We start from the raw sequence: 21,192 nt of genomic DNA on the forward strand, positions 1-21,192 counted from the left end.
GGGCTTCAGTCTGGCGCCGTAATTATCTTCATCGTCTGCATCCGATTCGTTGACTTGCGAGAGCTTGGGCATCCTGGAAGTGTAGACCATGGGCTTCTCCCGGTCGTACTCCATTTCCGAGCAGGTGAAAGACTCGTGCGAGTCGCTGTCGGAAGAAGATTCGGGAGCGGGGATGCCGTCGGCGGGGTTCCTGGTCCTGGACAGCGGCCGCCGGCAGTCCTCCTCCGAGGAAGACCGGCCGTGGTCCGCGCTGCAGATGCTCGGGTTCCTCGGGCGAGGGGTGTTGAGCCTCTCCACCTCTTCGATGGACAGTCCCACGGGCGGCGAGGATTCCAGAGGGATCTGCCCCATGGGCTGCTTCAAGCGGCTCCCGGGTCGAGAGCCGTGGGGGGCCAGGGCCTGGGGGCTCTTGCTCCTCCTGCCCAGCCTCGTGGGGTAGTTGAAGATGCCCGGCTGGCAGGCGTCCCCGTGCATGTCCGCCACGTTGCCGTCCCGCACGGGGAGGTGCAGCTCCCGCGCCGGGCTGTTCCGGTAGAAGGTGGAGGCCTTGGAGAAAGGCGCGGGGCTGTGCCGGGACAGGGGGTTGGGCGTCGGGCAAGCGGAGTGGCTCAGGGAGCTGGTTCGCAGGCCCTGGCCGTAGGAAGGCTGGTAGGTCAGGCTGCTGGCCCCCAGGGGCATGGGGGACTGGCGCGCGAAGCCCAGGGGGCTGTGCCGCTGGATGGAGAACTTGGGGGTGTGGCTGCGGAACTGCTTGTAGTGCTGGATGATGTCTGCATCCGAAGGGGCGATGCTGCTGGCGTTGTCGATGTCGTAGTGCTCGATCTCCTGCTCCGGGGAGGCCAGGGGGGCGCTGGGGATGGTCTCCGAGTTGTGGGGGATATCGGTCTCGTCGTAGATGAGGTAGGGGTTCTCCCTCTCAATGATATCTGGCTTGGGGTTCCCCTCAGGCTGCTTCCTCACCGTCATGTCGTCCCCGTAGGGGGAGATGTTGTCTGGGTCATCAAAGGCCACGTTCTCACTCCCCTTTTTCTTCTTCTCCTTCGGTTTCTTCTCCTCCTTGGGGTTTTTGGTCTTCTTGCCCCGGCACTGGTTGCAAAGAATCAGGCTGAGGACCAGGAGGGCCAGGACTGTGGCGCAGCTACCCACGATGGCGGGCACGGCCCACAGAGGCAGGGAGATCTCTTCGGGGCCCTGACTCAGAACACAGACATGCCCTCCGGGGCTTCCGGCTTTGCACACCCTCCCCTGAGGACAGACGACACCGAGGCAGGCCACCACCGTCTCACAGGTGCTCCCTGTGTGCGACTCCGGGCAGCTACAGGTGAAGCCGGAGTGCAGGCCTGGCTCGCAGCTGCCCCCGTTCTGGCAGGGGTGGGAGGCGCAGTCCCCAGGGGGCATGCACTTGTAGGCGTACCACTGGTTGATGCACAGTAAGTCTCCCCAGCAGGGGTTGCTGGCACAAATGTTGGGCCCACGACAGCCGATCTTCACGGAGGGGTCCGTCTTGGAGATGGAGGCCAAGCTGTGCTTCCCGCTGAAAGGCAGGCTTTCTCCACCGTACAGCATAGAGGCGATGCAGCCATCGAACCCTGCGGGGAGAAGGAGCCGTGGGGCGATTTAGAGAAAACCAGAGGCTGTGATGGAATCTGGTCAAGAGAAGCTTCACAATCATGTCACAGGCGCTTAGAGACAACCGTCTAGGAGCCATCATCCAGCTCCAGGGCAATACATCTGTGCATCTGACACGCTAACTTCTTAGCAAGACTTCCACAAGGAAATTGGGGAGGATCGCTCAGATCCCACTCTTCCCCAACATTTATGGATGACCCAGATGGGCTGGATTTGCTTTTTCTCCTTCTTTTTATTTATTTGGTCATCTATTTGTTTCATTTTTGTAGTCTCTATACCAAGAACTGCATACGTAGAAATAAAATTTATTTTAACAAATACTTATAAAGAACACAAAATAGGCCAATGGATTCCATCATTAGATCATACATTCTCAATGGAGGTGATATTGCTCCCAAGGAGTTGAGCAAAAAAAAGGAAGCAAGAGAAATGCCTTCGCTATTATAGTGGTTTGTGGATCTTGAAAGGGCAGATTTAGAGTATAACTCTATATCTCATGAGGTGGGGATATTGGGGGTTAGAAAAAAGATCTACAATGGCTCCTTAGAAGGTGAAGATTATTTTTTTAAGAAGTTGAGAAAACGTTGCTAGACTAGAGTGTGCTAATCTTGCTAATGTTCCTATTAGCCCAAGAATCTATTTTGTCACTAACAAAATGCCTGATTTACATTGATTTGTTTTTCCAAAACACCCCAAAGGATGAACATTCCTATTCTCAAATAAGCTAAATATAAATGACTTATGGCCTGGACTTGGACGTTGATGCCCTAACTCCATTACTCTCTCATGCATTTTTCAATTTTCCTCTTACTCATGCATCATTCCATCCCAGTGACCTTTCTGTCCCTCATCCATTCTTTTTCCATGAGCTGAGACATTTCCTGCATTTGCTCCTACTCTCTCCGTTTTCCTTTTAGGCTCCTTTCTTTCTCATTCAATCATATCCATGCTCAGTACTTCAATTACCTGCTTGACACTGATAACTCCTAATGGATTTTCAGGGGAAGTCCACTCCTCATTCTAGCCCATCTACCAAAAGGTCTTTCTCAATGGTGCTCCACACCCAAAATGTCCCCTACCAAATCTTGATATTTCCCATAGACCTGCTTCTTTTTGTACTCTTCTGCACTTGCCTTTCTCAGCGGAACTAGCCTTCTTCTAATAGAAAAGTCAGAAACTTCCTTGAATTTTACCAAAATCACCAACAGTTTGGTTGACTTAAATTTTTAAAGATACTTTTTCCCTATCCATTTCTTTACAACTCCTCTCCACCACACTAGTCAAAGCTCATATCACTGCAATGTTTTCCAAGGTAATTTATGCAAGTTCACTGGTGTTCTCTTCCAACGCATTCTCCATGGCAGAGCCTGAAAGATCTTTAACATCATGGGACACTTTTAAGACTAATTTTTTAGTAACTTCCCACTGTTCTGAGAATAAGAGCAAAACTATATCATGTTTTAGAAGGATCTACTTCATCCTTTACCTGTGACATCAGCCCCCAAGGTGCTGAATTACTCTACTTTTTTTTTTTTTAGTTCCTATCAACATAATTCAATCTTTCATATTCTCCCATCTTTATCTTCATAATTCAGATTTAAGTACAAATGCCAATTTTCCAGGAAAGCTTCCCTTTTTCCTCTTATGGGGAAATCTCTTAGAATTCTATATTCTCCCTTCACATCATTTGTTATAGCTTAAAATAATATATTTACTTGTATAATGATTTGATTAATGTTTGTCTCCCATATTGGGCCTTGTGTTCTATGAGGAAAGTGGCTATTTATTAAGTCCACCATTGCACTCCCAGTAGCCAGCATAGGGTTCAAAATTATCTGTTGTGTGAATGAACAAATGAATGAATAAATGAATAAATCCTATATAATAAAGAGCTAATATGCTAATTAGACTGAACAGCAGAACGATTGTCCGGACAACCTTCTGGACGAAGCCAGGGCTGTGAGGGCCGAGGCAGCAGGGGCTGCAAGGGCCAAGCCCCTTGCACAAATTTCGTGCATCGGGCCTCTAGTGTATAAATAAATGCTTGGTGGACAAAGAAACATCAAAACACCATGGGCTGAACTATGACTTGGTAGAACAAATGCAAATGTCTAAGGTAAGTGATGGCCTATAATTCATTATAAACTTTCCAAGGATAGTGATGACATTCTTAGAATATTCATAATAGGTATTACCAGAAATCCGATTACTTTTAGAGAAACAGCTTTACCTTTCCTTTGTGATTGTACTCAGCATGAGGATTTACCTGTTTGAGTATCTCGATGAGCTTGATTGGGTGGAATTCCTCCAAGGGATATAGTGAGCACGTCGAGGCCACCAAAATTCTGAGTAGGGTGGGCGATATCTCTGTTGTATATCCTGTCGATGGACAGTACTGTGGCTGTTCCATTTTTTCCGATTAGAAAAGTATGCCAGTGGCCATCAGCAACATACACTTCAGGAATATTTCTCTCCACTTTCCCAGCAATTCCTGCATCTGATGTAAAATGTACTTTGCCATTCTTAATCTATAAACATATTAAAGACAATGTACAATTAATCTCTAACATACTTGAATAAAAACAAAGTAAAACATTAAAATATTGGTCAGTTCAAAGCAGCTAGAATAGATGAAGAGACTGAATATATTAGAGTATATTTACCTATCAAGCTCTATCATTTTAGGTAGCATATACCTTCACATTCAATAAATAGTTTCAATTGTTTTCAAGGTATTATTATATTTGTACTTAATTATTCAAGATGCAGAGAATTATCTTCCAGAACACATTTGAGATAGTAATGAGATGAATGGCCCTTTTAAGATAAATAAATTAATTTTTTAATGATTTCCTATAATTTTTCAAAAAATGTTTTTATTGATTTTAGAGAGAGAAAGCAAAAGGGAGAGAGAGGAAGAGAAACATCAATGTGGGGAAGAAACATCAATCGGTTGCCTCCTGCACATGCGCCGACCAGGGATTGAACCAGAAACCTGAGTATGTGCCCTAACAGAGAATCAAATGGGTGACCTTCTTGTGCTTGGACGATGCTCAATCAATTGAGCCATACTGGCAGAGCATGCTTTCCTATAATTTAATGGCAATGGTGAGTGTAAATAAAATTGGTCAGTTTAGTACATGGCCAATAATGATAAAAATATTAAAACTACTTGCAAAATAAGTCAATTCTTAGATAAAAATGAAGAATAGTTGGAAAAATAAAGACAAAAATAAATTGTTTCACCTGTCATATATGACACACTGAAATCTTAGAAAGAAATCATGTCTAGTATTTACATCAGTTATTGAGATTAAAAAGAACTATGATGAATAAATGTTGAGTTCTTAATAATGAGGTGTCTGGGCAAGTCTTCACTTTGGCTCTCTTCCAATTTATCTAAGGGATATTCGGTTTCTGTTACTTCGCCCAGTAGAACATTGGGTAACAGGATGCTCCTACTCCCATTTCCAACCAAGTTTCCAGTATTCCGCGTAGACACTTTAGGAAATAAAATAATTTATGAGGCAGATGAACATTTGGTTCAGAGAGCATCATCCCATCAAACTCCCAGACAGAGCTGGTGCCGGCAGGAGGATGAAGTGACACCATGTCTCAAATGACAGGCATGAAAGGATGGATCAGTTTATGTTGTCACTCAGATCAAATGCCATTTCTCCATGCAACAAACACATCTGGTAGAACTAAAAGTCAGTACATCTGTACTGTGGAAAATATGCCTAACACATTTACATATGTTATTCATATTGTAATATTTTATTAAAGCAGTCTCTCTAGATAATAATATATTTCAGTACCAAACTCAGATAGAAAAAAAGAGAGTTGTGGTTAAATGACAATAACATTTCATCAAATGGGCAACGTCTCGTGACATGCGGTAAAAACAGCAACTCGTCTTTGGTTGTAGCCACAGTCCTTTTTGGAAACAGGCCTTGGGAAGAGCCTTCTCCCAGCTCTGTGTTTCTCGCCTGATGGATCACAACTCATCATCCTTTTATCTGAAGAGGGGTCTTTGGGATATACCACAGAGTGGATTCAATAAGAACATGACAACATTCTTCATGTTTTCCTTTTCCCTAATAATACTCTACCAAACTCCTGTATTCTTTTTAACTTTCCAAACATCCTGCTAATGTTTTGCTTTGTTCATTTATTTATTTTTTAATCAACAGACCTCTGAATCCCTCATCCCAAGTCTGTACAATATACCTAGCCTCACTTAGAAACAAACCAAACCAAAAAGCTCTGCACCAAACCACAGAATTGATTTGGAGTAGTAAGTCCATCATCTGTTATTACAGAACTCCAACATGGAGAGACACAATACGCCACGACAGACGGGAGGTTTGGGGAACACTTTATAGTGTCAACACACTATACACAAGCGGACTTTCCTTTTGCTTTTCTGGCTGAGATGTCCTCACCCTCATTTCTTTTTTATCCAGACAGATTCTGTTGATATATTCGCATCTCTTCTCGCATTGCTATTGCTACTCACCACTGACCCTCTCTTCCACAACGTTTACAACCCTGTCCTTTTTCATTTTCACAGAATGTGTGTGTAAGTGTGTGTTTGCAGTGTGTGTGTGTGTGTGTGTGTGTGAGAGAGAGAGAGAGAGAGAGAGAGAGAGAGAGAGAGAGAGAGAGAGGAGGATTTAGAGTATGCAAAAAGGAAGAAAGAAACTGTCAGAAAGAGAGCCAAAGGAAAGAAAGAAGAAAACCAGGAGCCGTGGCCACTGATAAGCTGGCTGATAAGTAAGTCATTTGAACTGGCTCCCAGGCTGCACAAGCACATCGTATTCCTGTCATCCAAATGGCGTGCCTGCTCCCAACAGTCACCCTCTTCCTGTCTATTGACTCCTCCTGATTCACTGGTTTTGGTTGTTGTTGTTTTTAATCTACTTTACCTGCCGAGCCCCTTTCATCTCTGAAAAGATGCTCTTCAAAATTTCATACAAAAGAAATGTGCCTTTTGGTCTCTTTAGTCATTATTTTTATTCGTTTGCACTGACTTTGCCCTTCTCTCTGAAAGCACTCGCTACCCAGGGCACACAATCTGGAGAAGCAGCCTGCTGCCGGGCTGTGGGAAATGCAAGATTTTATGGTGACAAAAATGGATCCTGACATTCAGCCTCTTCCTCAAGGAAGAGGAAAGTCTGCCTCTGGTGTCTTCAACCACATTGCATTTTGCAGGTCTTGGCTTAAGGAGATACTGTACAGAAAATTTTCACATGTCATTTCAATGGAACAAGGACTTGGAAGCAGCTTAACGGATAATGCACAGACCTCCATGTCAGCGCCTCTGAACGCATATAAAACATTTCCTATAGACATGCAGGTCTACTGCTCTCTCTGCTTCTTTGTTTTCTAGGCTTTTAATACACTTTCCAATGAAAATGATAAACACCAACTAATAACATTATACAATGACTCGCATGCTTTGTTTTGTAGTTGCTCTGTTAATTCGGGAACTGGCTCTTTGTTTCCATAGTGGAGGTAGAGTTACAGGCTGAAGACGTTCCTTAGGCCTGGGTTAGGGCAGTTTCTCACTCTGGCACCAATGACATTTTGAACTGAATGATTCTTTTTTGTGGGATGCTGTGTTGTGCACTGTAGGATGTTTAGAGATATACCATCCCCCCAAACCAGGACAATAAAAATTGTCTCCAGACATTGCCAAGTGTCCATCCAAGTTAACATCACCCCCAGATGGGAATGACTAGACTAGGGGATTATAGTATGACTAGAGGCCCAGTGTATAAAAATTCATGCACTGGAGGGGGGTCCCTCAGCCCGGCCTGCCCCCTCTCACAGTCCGGGAGCCCTCAGGGGAAGGAGGCGACCCAGTGATCAGGGGAAGGCGATGCCCCCAGCACACCTCTGCTGCTGCCACTGTCGGCAGCACAAACCTCGGCCGGCCCTGGTCACCTGAGCCTCAGATGGTCCTAGGCGTCTGGGCAGCCGCCATCCAAGGCTTGCCTGCACCTCAGGCATTGGCTGGGCAGCTGACATCCGAGGCTTGCACACATCTCGGGCAGGCCCTAGGCAGCTGGGGGGCTGAGGGCAGGTCCGGCCGCACCATGCGCCTGCTGCCCACCCCCAGCTGGGCTGAAAGGACTGTGGGACTCCCAGCAGGCACAAGGAGTGGCCGAACCCGCCTGGCCGCACCACGTGCCTGCCACCTCCCCAGCGGGCTGAAAGGACTGGGGGAATCCGGTGGGGCTGAGGGGACTGGGCATTGCCATCTTGTGGCTATGGGTGCCGCCATCTTTGTGACAGAGTGATGGTCAATTTGCATATTCCTTCTTTATTAGATAGGATAATTTTTAAAAGATTGGTATTTTCTACTTCTTATTAAAGATGTATACATGAAACATACCAACCAGTGTTGGCTTGGATAAAGAGAAATTTTGAGAATAAAGAGGCTGAAGTTTAAAGGTGAACATGTTTTTATTTTTAGTATTATATGTGAATTAAACCTAGCACTTTACTATGCATTTTGCTTTTGGCTTTGTTAGCTAAGCTTCTAGTAATTTTCAAAATATTGCTTTATAGGTGGAAAAAATTCAGGAAATTTGGGTTTGTTTTCTTAAAGAATTTACCAAAACTCATATAAAATTATGAGTAGAATTATAATATACAAAGTAATGTAGAAAGCAATCAATATAACTAAACTGAAGAAAATGATTATCTAAGAGATGTCTTTTTTGTGGGATAGAAAGCAGAATGATCGTTTTAGGAATAAAGAATTCTGAGTTGATGGAAAATGCATGTCTAATGAAATTATTCACCAGTGCAGTGCCTCATTTACAGTCAAGAAAAAAATAAGAAATGATGTAAAAGCCTAATGATAAATCAATCCACTGTTTTCATGAAATATGATGTTTAAAAATATTTATTTAGAGATTTGGAGAATTTAGCTATAATTTTATTTATAATAATTCTAAAGATACTTAATTTCACAAGGTTTACCAGGAGGTAAGTTGAAAATATGCTCCAGAGTAAAGCCAGATAATTTCAAATGTTTGCCCTTATTGCAGTCCTGCCCTTAAATGTACAGGGTGGGGCAAACATAGGTTTAGAGTTGTGAGTACATGAAACAGAGTTTATTCTTAAATTATTACTTATTAATCATTGTATTATTTTCCATAAGAACAACTGTAAACCTACTTTTGCCCCACCCTATACACACACCATTGTTTGAAATAATTCTTGGAGAAAAGTATTTTTCCTTTTCAAAGACACATTATCCTTTTGTTTTACTTTGTTTAAAAGTAGGGGGGAAAGCAATATAAATTTTTATCAGACAACATAGATCCCAACAAATTCTTTCCCTGCTGGCCTACCTAGCAGTGCTCTCTACTCTAAACCAAGACAAAAGTGTTTAGAAACCAAACCATGCAGATCTTTGTTACTCTGGCCAATGCCTGGGAAATAGCTAAGATAGACGATATTGGACTAGTGCCCAGCATCAGTCGGAACTCTAATGGGCTGTAAGAGCAGAGGACAGAAATTGTGGGAGAAGTGATTTAAACCATGACACAGCAGGCGGTCTAATCAAATGAAGTCACCATTAGCTTTTATCTTACCTTCACAGTAGTATAATTGCTGCTTTCTTGGATATGGATTAAAATGCCATTCTCGCTTCTCGTCCTGAACTTTACTTCCAGACTGTTCACACCAAAAGGCTCCATCGTGGCCCCTCGTATGCTCTGTCTTAACAGATATTCCCGCTTCTCATTCTGACTCATGTGGTAGTCCAAGCGCCCTTTGCCTTCCAATGACAAGGCAGTGTCAGGAGTAATAGCTGCAAGCCAACAAAGAAAGGGACAAATAAATGCACCCATTATTTCCTAAAGAGTGTCTATAGGTGACAAAACATTATAAAAAGGGACAATAAAAATATTGTGTTTAGAATTAATGTCTCCCGATTCTCCTATTGAAAAAATAATTGCCACATGTGAATTATTGTAGGAGTTGATTTCAAATGCTTAAATCCATTTCAGAACCATGAAATGTAAAACATTTTATGACACACATTAATCATTTGGGAAATATTCATTAAATACTTGCTACTTGATATAAATTATGAATATCTGAAGAGATTGCCACCTGTTAAAATTTGGGGGAAACACAGTGAATCATTATTTATTTATAATGGTTTACTGTGTTTCCAAAATTCATGAATGAATATATATTTTCATAGTTAAAGTGATTTGCAATCTTTAAAGTCTCTAGCAATTAGAAACTTGAAGAAAAAATATATAATCACATATTTATGTTTGTGACTGACTTTATGATTAGTAATAATCATACAGAATTTAATTTATCATCATTTATAATTATGACTTATCATAATTTGATAATGTTTTCACCCTACTGAAGTGTGGCAGTTTGTCATAGCATCATAGCTAAAGAAAAAACATCAAATTAGCACAAAAGGGCTTCAGCATTCAATGGTACATGTCAAAAAGGCAAATTTTATAGTATGTAAATTACATTTTTTCAAAGCAAGATATTTCTAAAACCAATGACACATTTCATATTCAGATATAATTTGGCTCCCACTTATTAAATACTCATTACTTTAAAAAATATGTGTCAAAGTCCTTTTGCTATGTTGTGATTTTAACCTAAATAATTAAACACAATTATAGCTCTTCTACTAACATATTTTTGATTATAGTGTCCTTAATTTAATCATGAATTTCTATTTGTTCTCATATTATAATAGAACCAAATGACTCTTTTAAAAAGTAGTCAGTTAAATGCAGTGATTTCAGTACTAACCTCTTATTAGAAAATGAAGCAATTTTTATAAAAGAGAGCTCATTAGGGTTGGATAGTTAGTGGATGTAGAGCTTGAAATTAGAAAAAGTCACGGTCTAATGATGGCTTGAACATCATTAATATCTTATTAACATTAGGGTTTAGAAACAAATCACTAATAAAAGGATTTAAAACCAATTTTAATAATTGGAAGTTAAAATTCAAGTATCATTTTAATTGTAATAGATTATAATGCATTATATGATGTTTTGAGTCCTGTGTTCAGTGATTTATCATTTACATTTTTCTACCAAATATAAAATATTCACCAGAGAAATATTGCCAAAAGGCAGATAATATGAAGCCCCTGGCCTTGTAGATTGCCTAGCTTTCCTAAAGGTAAACAAACATAAGTGATATAATTTTAAAATGGAGCCCTAGCAGGTTTGGCTCAGTGGATAGAGCGTCAACCTGCAGACTGACGGGTCCCATGTTCGATTCTGGTCAAGGGCACATGCCCAGGTTGTGGTCTCAATCCCCAGTGTGGGGCTTACAGGAGGCAGTCCATTAATGATTCTCTCTCATCATTGATGTTTCTATCTCTCTCTCCCTCTCCCTTCCTCTCTGAAATCAATGAAAAAAAAAATATATATGTTAAAAAGGATATGAATGATGTATTTAGTAAATAATTTTAAATGGCTGTCACTCTTCCTCAAGTTAAAAATATAAAATGTCACTACATTCACTGATGATTGCCCATTTAATATTTTCAATATTTAGAATGAAAACATAATTTAATTCCTTATTTAGGAGCATATATCTATATTGTCATAGTTACTATAATTTCCAGTGAAAGGTGAGACGCTTGCATACATTTTTCACAGTATTTGCCAGTCAGCCCCTCTTTGCAGTGACACTGCTGCCATGACCAGTAATCCGTGCACGTGCCGCCGTGCTGGCAGGGGCTGCGAGTACACGCGCCTTCCAGTCTGGGGCATCTGAAAGCAAGTCACAACAAAGACTCAGAAATCACAAGACCAGGTGGGAGAAATGTGTTAAAATTAAACACAAATGTTTATTAACCTGCTTTGTTTCGTGCATTCAATTCTTTGAAACCCAAGTGACAACATTTATAGCATCTAATCAAACTGTGACAAATGACCTGCCTCATTCATAAAGGCGAAGATTAGACAGAGTAACACCTTACACGGTAAAGAAAAAGAGGTGATAATTTTTTTGTTTAAATTAATTTTAAATGGAGCAAGTCATCTTGGCCCAATAACCACTGTAGTTAATGTGATTTCTGGGCTACATATTTATTTGAAGGCACATCTCCTCCACCAGACAACTCATGCAACTAATGTTTATCAAATGTCTTCTGTATAGCAAGCACTATGCCACGCATGGAGATAACATGATGAAAAAAAAAACCCATGTGTTCATAGAATATTTGTTTTTCCTGTGGGGGAAATGGGCAAAAAAACAAATTTAGACAAATGTTCAAAGATGGAAGTTCTATGGAAATGGTGAGACAGAGAATGGGTATTAGGGGTTTTAGGGGTTGCTGGGTGTCTACATTAAGCAGTGAAGGAAGGGCCCATCACTTTTATAAAGACCTGAACAAAGTGAGTGAGCAAAGTAAATCTGGTAGAAGATGGTTCTGGGCAGAGGAAACAGTAAGTGAGAAAGCCCTGTCATGTGTGAGGAACACCAAGGGGCCCAACATGGTTAGAGCACAGAGACAAGGAGAAGTGTAAGAGTGTAAGTCGATGTAGTGAGGAGTTAAGGGGGAGGCCTGACCATGAAGGACTGGTACGTCAGGGTAGGAACTATGTTGTTTTTAAAATATCTTTCTGGTTGCTGGTACATTAGATGTGACATGTGTCAGAAAGAGAGGGGCCAAAGGTAAGTCTAAAAGTTTTGGCTGAGCCGGTGGGTAGATTGAGCTATTACTACCTGAGAGAGGAAATCTGTGGAAGGAGGAGGTTGGCAGAAGTCAGGAAGGAGGGCCTGAAGTTCAGTTTTAAACTTAAGTTTGTGATATTTGTTAGAAAATCGCACATGGAAAGTTGAGTAGGGTGTTGGATATGAAGTTCAGAGGACAGGCCAAGTTGATGAGAACTATTTAAGGGTCACCGGCTTTAGAGATAGTAGTTAAATCCAAGGACCATATAAAAAGTAACTTCAAGAATGAAAATAGATACAAACTAGAGGAGATTAAGGAGGAGAAAGGAAGAATTATAGTAGGAAACCAGGAGTATGCCATGTGCACAAACTGATAAACTACTTTTAGGGAGAGAGAGTGATGGACTGTTCCTAATATTGCTGACATTCAAATACGATGAGAATTGACCACTGATTTTAGCAAAAGAAGTGAATAATCACTTTGATAAAGATAGAACAATTCTTCAAAGAAAAGACAGAGAATTAAGGTGGTAGAAAAAAGGAAATGGGATTAATAAAGGTGTTGGTTTTTTAAAAAATAAAATGGGTGAAATAACAGCATGAAGTGAGATGAGAAAGAAACAGTTGAGTGCTGGAGCACTGTTTTTAGAAGGTTTGTGGGATGCAGGCTATTGCTTGGTCATTGTGTGAGTAGGAAGAGTTCATTCATAACAGGTTACAAGGTATGCTATAGGACACATGGGCAGATGTGGAGGAATGAGCTTTGGAGAGTTTTCATTTGACTGTAAAATTTTCTGAACTTTGGAAGCAAATTCATTAGCTGAGAAGAAGAGGCAGGGGATGTTTGAGGTCTGTGGAAAGAGGAGGCATGATCTAGTCATGAAGAGAGTGTGAAAATTACTAAGCTAGGGGAATACAATAAACTGCCAGGCAATATTATGTCCACACTAGAGGTTAGTAAATGTGAATTTAAACAGACTACAAACTCCTCAGGAGCTCCAGGCCAGGTGCCCACCTCAGGATTAACCTCACTAGCTGGTTGACTTGGGGCAAGATTTTACAAGTCTAAGTAGATCAGTTACTTCTTCTGTAAAATGAAAGTATATCTACCTCACAAAATGATTGTCAAGGTTAAAAGAACTGATAGTGTAAAATGCTAAGAATACTGCTGGTGCATATAAGATATCAATAAATGTTGGTCTTTGTAGACACAAGATAAATCTGAAATTTAAAAAATAAAAGTGAATTCTCAAATTTGGGAGCTTTGACATAATTAGTCTTTAAGTCTCTTTATTCTAACATATTCAAAGAGAATGACATCCATCATATCAAAATAAGATATGTTTAGAAATAAAGCTCACCTTATTAAGTATAAGATAAAATAATATTTCCAGTGAAGCTCCAGTCTTAAATTTAGAAACTTTCATGACAGAGTGATGAAAATTAGACAAAAATTCTCATTGAAAGAGAATTCAATTTCAATTTACAAATTTTCTGAAAAGTCATAAAATATATAATTCACATGAAGCACGATTTGAGGGAAAATCACTATTAGACTATTCCTTATAAAAAGGCATATATCAAGGCAACAAATTATGTACATATACTACCACTCTACCTTTGATCATGAAGATACAGAAGAATGCATACTTTTAGGGCTTTGGACACAGCAATTTCATAATTTGATGGTCAATTATCATACACTTTTTGCATTTTCTTTAAAAGGGTAAGAAATAAAATTGCCATACTGGTCTAGGATGCCTTGAGCAGCCAGAGCTTGGCTGGGTTCCAGAGGCCTTCCATTCACTGCAAACTCCATGATGCACCCGATGAAATCATGGCTTTCCACGTGTCCTCTCCTCTGAAGAACTGGGTCTAGCAATCTGATACCTCCAACGGTGACTCGATTTGGCTGAACGTCAAGAGTCCTTCATAAGAAAGAAAAGTATGTTAGTACCGACATGATAGATTTTAGCAGGTTTCATTTAAAAAAAGTGTGAAGATAACTTTTTCTGGCAGGTGTTATAGGATGGTAAATTTGAGTGGAAAACATTACCGATGTGTAGGTAATGTCCACCAGACAGATACCTACAGGGTTATTTAAGGTCTGAATAATAATAAAACTTATAGAAATGGTATTTGCAGATAGTCAAGTGGGATGTATATAACTATGTTGAATTAGCAAGGAGCACACTATCAGAAAGAATATAAAATGCATTAGGAGTAGGGACAACTCTAATGTTAATGTCAGATTACGCTTTCCCTTCACTACAGAGATGATAAGGAATGTCAATAAATTGATTAGCACAATGGATTATGTGACACTGTTTATTTTTCTGTTTGTTACTATTTCTACTAAAGTTACTTATGTTTTAGATAGGGTCATGATGTGTTCCACTTTGAAGTGCTATTGATAAATATCCGTCAGTACTTGTCACATACAACGTTCAGAGACTGTGTCTAAAAGGGGTGGAGCCCTTATCCTAGCCTTTCAGGACCCAAGTCACATGCAACTATTTCACCAGGATTCTCAGAGTCTAGGCTATGTGCATCTTTCCTTTCTCCAGCTGTGTTCTCATCCTGGCCACTTCATTTCACACCTTCTTTTTAAAAACAAATTTTGTACACTACTTATTAACTTTTTACTTTGCAGCACAACAATCTCTTTGGAGAGGATGAAATACCTTAAATTTTGATGTAATACTTTGCATAACAAAATTACTTTCAATTGTGTAATTTCCTTTTTAATGTCAAGTAATGGTAAAGATCAAACTAACAGTTGTACGTACCAGTCATCTGAGATGGCCACGTTACTGACAGTGCAGTATCCTGGTTCTTGGTTCTCAGAACAAGAGTCCACAGTTAAGGAAGCTGCCTGCACAGCAAGAGAAGGAAGCGTTCAGCCGGGTGCTACTGCCCCCAGTGTCCTTTCCAGCCAACACTGCCCGGGGCTGGTTTCGATGTTGACATGATTTTGAAATTGTGATAACATATTGATTCAGCATAATAAATACAATACAATAGTAAGTTATAGAAACATATTTTTTTGATATGCCTAAAACTAAATTGTGAAGGAATTAATATAAGGGGTGGGAAGGTGCATTAAAAAACCTTCTCCAGGCTCCTTTTTTATAGATGAAAGAATCAAAATGCCATAAACATCTCTTAGATATTATACAGTGGGTCTGAGACAGCTTCCTGGAGTTACAATAGTGATAAGCCTGTTTATTCTACTAGCCAACTAGTCAAGCAAATGAAAAACACACACATTATATTTCTGATTTTTTAAAGTCTTCTTCCAATAATATTTCATGCATATGTACAAAAAGATTTTGAAAGTACAATGTATATACTATTATAGCAACCTAGGAATATTGTAATACATGCATTAAAGTTAAATTTTTGAGATAATGTAAAGAAATAAATTAGATGCTTTTTTCAATTATAAGAATCATTATTTATAAAGAGTATCAGGTTGAAAATCTGCATATAACTGTTGACTTCCCAAAACTTAAGTTGTCCCTCTTTATCTGTTAATTCAGGACCCCCTGTGGATACCAAGATAGGTGTATGCTCCCTAGATAAAGTGGCAAAGACCAATGAGTGCTGTCAGCCCTCTGCCTCCTGATCCTGGATCAAACAGTACAGGTATTTATTGAAAGAAATCCACATATAAGTGGATGCACACAATTCAAACCCATGTTGTTCAAGGCTCAACTGTCTATGCAAATATTAATTTATAAGAATGGTTATCATTTGAGTTTAATTTTAACAGCAGAGCAAGTGTAAGAAGCAACACATGGAGGTCCAGCAAGTTGACCAACATTGCTCTTACATGCAAAAGTATCTATCTGGTTTTCAGTCTTCCCAAATCAAGTCACTTTCATTATGTATAGAAATTATTCATTTCCTTAATATCCCAATTTTATCAATATTACATATGATTTTGAGGAATTGTCCATAAAATGTGTACTTAGATCAGAGACTTGTAAAGGCATATCTTAAATACCTTACATTTCAGAAACAATGAATGAGGTCAATGTATAGTTTATTGTGCATCAAATATTACTAAAGTATTTTAAATTATTTCTATCGGTTAATTGTTATAACTTATTATAAGCTCCATACAATGAACTCTCACAAGCCATGTAAGTTTTTTTCTTGCCACCTTTTCAAGGAAATCATAATAAATACTAACATTATAGGAAACATTTACACTTCCAATTCTATGTCAAGACTTTTTTTTTAATGTCCCATTTAGCTAACTCTTTCAATAATTAATAATTTTCCAATGTTCTATAAAATTGAGTGATATTAATCTCAAAGGCAGTATTAGGTTTTCATGATACAATTTATGTTGCTTATGTAGACTATTTCATTTATTTCTAAAAAAACAAAAACAAACAAGAAAAACAAAAAACACAACAAAACATTAACACATCTCTCTCTGCATATACAATGCAAAGTATCCAACAATTCCAGAGATCCCTAGAGCAATAATAAATTCAGGAGTATCACTGGATATTTATGAATGCCTCAACTAGAAAAAACAACTTAGATAATGGTATCATATTTTAGTCAGACTTAATATTTAATATATATTTTTTTTATTTTCTAAAAGTTTGGTGATACAACTCTAAGAGAAAATACCTGAGGGAAAGTTTTATCTGAATAGTAGCTCATGCAATTTAATCTTCAGAGTTAATGCACCTTCTTTATTACTGAATTTTTCTACCAGCACTGCTATAAATTGAGAAGTTTCTGTCCTGTCAATGAAATGATTCAAGCTGAGACGTTAATGATTTTGCCAGTTTCCAACAGAGTCCTTCTAAACTGTAGAAAACAGATTCAAAATCCAGTAGGGGCCTTATTTTGGATGTTTTCTGAAATAGGGAGACATTTTTCCGCTGATCGAAGTCACAATGACGAGTGTCTTTTCTCCACATTTAGTATTATTCAAACCCTGATGACTATGGCTACATATTACAAACAGACTGAAAGAATCCTTTTGCTCTCCCTTCCCTTTGGGCATACCTCATAGTACCTTTTTCCTTTTTTTTCTCTCTCTCTTGCTCCCAAGCCCGTGTGTGATACAACCAAAGTTCATGAAGTTTAAAGGGACCTTGAAGGTCAAGAGGCAAAATCATCCATTCCACATAAGAGTCCACTGACAACACCTTAGCTACAGAGTTATCGTACCTATGTTCTGAGAATTGGGATGAGGGTGCTACCTCCTATCCCCTATTAGAGTGACTGTTCATATCAGGAAATCATCAGCGCCTTACCATTCCTGCTCTCCTGGCAATCACAGTGTGAAAATGTCCGTCTGACACCTTCTTCATGGTGGTGAGTTTATATGTACCGCTGCCTAAATTGTACGAGAATCTTAGTCTCTCTTCAGCAATTTCGAGAGCCAAAAATTCAGCCCGGTCCCCCGTCTGGTTGTCATAGTTGTAAAGCAATAGAGCATGACTTTTAATCGTTGCAAATTTGACATAAATATAGTTGTTATTGGGGTCCAAGCTGGGAAATTCCATGTAAGATAACTCCTCAAATCCATAACTATTCAACTCGCAGTGTTTTCCAAAGACACCTGTAGACAGAAAAAAATTGAAAAATCGACACATCAAATTCCAGTGAATTTTATTAAAAAGCTTTGATTAAAATACAAAAATTAGTCATACTTACAACGTTTTTTCTTATTCTCCAAAGAGTACTATCTAAACTAAATTGAATGAACCCATGATCTTTAAAACATATAACAGATGATACAGTGGTTTAAATGCTTTTTTTTGGCCAATTAGGGAACATTTAAGTATGCCCCATTTCTAAGAATTAGGATTAGTGGAATGAAGTATGTCTGAAAGATTCTTTCCTGGAAAGCTTTCAAAATTAGTTGGTCAATCTTTTGAAAGTTTCATATGCTGCAATTTTCAAACAAGGTACTTTCTTCATAATATATAATTCTTTCTTTCTCCTATCTCATAAATTCTTAAAAACAATTTTAATTCAATTGAGCATGGTAAATTTTGTTTTGACTAAAAAAAAATCAGTCCCTGTACCTGTGGTATTTTTAAGGGTCACAAATTACAGAAGAGAACCACTGCTTTTAGGAAAATAACTGTCTTAGTTTTTATTTCTTTCTTGTTTCATACCCACTCTGGGCATGATTTATACCAGGCTCCTTGGAAATAGTTTTCTGTTTTTTCCAAAATCAAGCATTCCCATTTGTTTGTGCTGGTTCTTTTTCAAACTTGAAAAATGAGTTTTATTGATGTTACAATGCTATGCCAAAATTCTTTTCCCACAAATATTAGTAGACTGTAGCAAATGATTGGAAAATTAACCCATGCCAATACATCATGACTCTTATTAACTTGCAGAGGTTTCATTCCTTCATTTTGGCTGCACATCTCTTATAAATGTGTTACATTGAGAGTCAGGGAATTGTTCAACCAGAAGGAACCAATGCCATCATTTTACAGAATATTTAAAAATCGCCCAAGGCCACAGAACCACGGGAGTCAGAGCCAACACTGAAGGCCAGATCTCCTGATTGTCTAGTTGTTTAGCTGTACCACATTTTTTATCCAAATGTTCTTTAAATCAAAACAGCCTAGTAGCTGCTATAAAATCACGTGTCTACTATCTTTTCTTTTCTGTAATCACATTCATTGTAAATGAGTAGAAATATAAATAATTTATTTTTATTAACTGAAGTTTAAAAAAAGGAAAGAAATATTTGAGTTGCATATTATAAATCATATATTATATATGGTATACATTTATTTATATTATAAATATATCATTCTATCATATAGTATTTATATTTTATGTTATATCTATAATTTATACTCACATACAATAAGATTTTACAATTTATTTATATTAAACATTTATTATATTACATATACCTTATATATGCAGAAGGAGTAGCCAAAGTTAAAGAACGAACAAAGATAAAGCATACAAATTAAATAGATTATTGCAGAAATCTTCACTATGTATTTCCTCAGGTCTCTTCTGATTAAATTTTAATAAATCTATGAAAATGTGCTTAAATTGTATATTCACATTTGTAGAAAGTATACAGATCCCAGAAACATGCTCTACATTTTAACTGAAATCAATACTGTATATTCAAATATAAAAATATTTCTTCATGGAGTATATTTTTTTCTTTATAAGGAGTTTTGATATAGGTTCTAGAAAAAAGTAAATTTCTATTTTGAAAATATAAAAGTTGAAAAGTTGAGGATTTAAAAATTGTCTTCCATCTGAAATGCCACAAAATAAACTTACATAAAAGTCAAGAGTATTAAAATTACTCTAATATGGGATTTTTTTGTGTGTGTATGTATATGAAGTTCTACATATACACTTATACAGGCTCTCTTTATAAAAGTCTTAAGCATTTTTTTAAAATACATTTCTTTATTTGCTTCAGAGAGGAAGGGAGAGGGAGAGAGAGAGAGAAACATCAATGATAAGGAAGAATCACTGATTGGCTGCCTCCTGCATGCTCCACACTGGGGATCGAGCCTGCAACCTGGGCATATGCCCTTGGCCAGAACCGAGCCTGGGACCCTTCAGTCCGCAGGCCGATGCTCTATCTACTGAGCCAAACTGGCTAGAGCAAATCTTAAGCATTTTATGTTTTTTTTTTCTAAAATCTAAATCTAAAAAAATCTAAATTAAAAAAAAATCAAATCCAAACAAATCTTTCACTGTTGAGAAGGTAAACAGTGCAAATTTTTTTCCAACTTCAAAATTATGGTCAAGATGTTGTTTTATAGGATGCATGTGTAATGATCTCCAGCTACTTGTTTGAGGCATTCCATCTGCCATTTTTATTTGTATGTTTCACCCACATTCAATTTGAAAAGGGAAATACTTTTCCTTTCAATTCTCTCGGTCTGTAATCATGTATTACTGTTTCAAGGTTTTGTTGTTTTGTTTTGTAAGTGCTTCTGTTGTTGTCTGGCGATATTTAAGTTTAAATAATTTTTTTTTTGTTTGCCACTGTTAGGAACAGGAAGAGAAATTTGTACTGCCAGCCACATATGATCCGTCTCTATTTTAACTTAGCGATTGTACTAGTCCCCTTTCCCTGGGTGAGGGCCCCAAAATACTTCTATCCAATAGGCAGTGACTGTTGTATACTGCAGCAACAGTTTATTCCCATTTAGTATCAATTACCTTAAATCCTCATATTTGTGATTGGAATGCAAAGGAATCTCTAAAAATGTAAACAACCTTTGTTCAGTCACTTGAAATCATTTTTCGACTTTCCACTCCAATCCCCTTATCTTTTATTCCAAAACTTAAGTTAAACCACGAAACCTGAATGCAGTTATGAGCAGAAGCAACACCCTCTAAGGATAATAAAACATCACTGAAAGAAAGAAATTGTAGATCTAAAGTTGTGGTTATTTTGATCTTGATCTACCATTTCGTGTACCATGAACATTGTTTGTGAGAATCTCACATACATTTTAAAAAGGAGGGATATTGTGAATGTCATGCTGGATTGAAAATAAAATTTTCTAGTCTCTATATCATTTTGGAATAATTTTGTTTTGATTTTGTTTTTTGACCTTAGACAAAACCCTCAATGTCTGGGACTCAGAACCATTGCTAAAATGCATGGCTCACAATAAGGTATTTTTATATCTTGTTTTTCTTTATCATTCTACTAGAGGCCCGGTGCACAAAAATTTGTGCACTTTTGTTTTTTCTTAGACAAAACCCTCAATGTCTGGGACTCAGAACCATTGCTAAAATGCATGGCTCACAATAAGGTATTTTTATATCTTGTTGTTCTTTATCATTCTACTAGAGGCCCGGTGCACAAAAATTGGTGCACTC

The 21,192-nt window shown here is 38.4% G+C and overlaps 1 protein-coding gene across 1 annotated transcript in view; it reads right to left on the bottom strand.

The window, feature by feature from the left end:
• FAT4 (FAT atypical cadherin 4) overlaps positions 1-21,192 on the bottom strand; it is a 159,400-nt gene that overhangs the window by 660 nt on the left and 137,548 nt on the right. Inside the window, exons 11-17 of the mRNA XM_014548952.1 lie at positions 17,610-17,917; positions 15,114-15,199; positions 14,073-14,252; positions 11,293-11,417; positions 9,240-9,457; positions 3,896-4,157; positions 5-1,589 (exon numbers count right to left, since the gene is read on the bottom strand). Coding sequence (XP_014404438.1) covers positions 5-1,589; positions 3,896-4,157; positions 9,240-9,457; positions 11,293-11,417; positions 14,073-14,252; positions 15,114-15,199; positions 17,610-17,917 — 2,764 coding nt within the window. The remainder of the gene's footprint in view (positions 1-4; positions 1,590-3,895; positions 4,158-9,239; positions 9,458-11,292; positions 11,418-14,072; positions 14,253-15,113; positions 15,200-17,609; positions 17,918-21,192) is intronic.

The sequence above is a fragment of the Myotis brandtii genome, unplaced genomic scaffold (genome assembly GCF_000412655.1).
Source record: "Myotis brandtii unplaced genomic scaffold, ASM41265v1 scaffold53, whole genome shotgun sequence".
Classification (NCBI taxonomy): domain Eukaryota; kingdom Metazoa; phylum Chordata; class Mammalia; order Chiroptera; family Vespertilionidae; genus Myotis; species Myotis brandtii.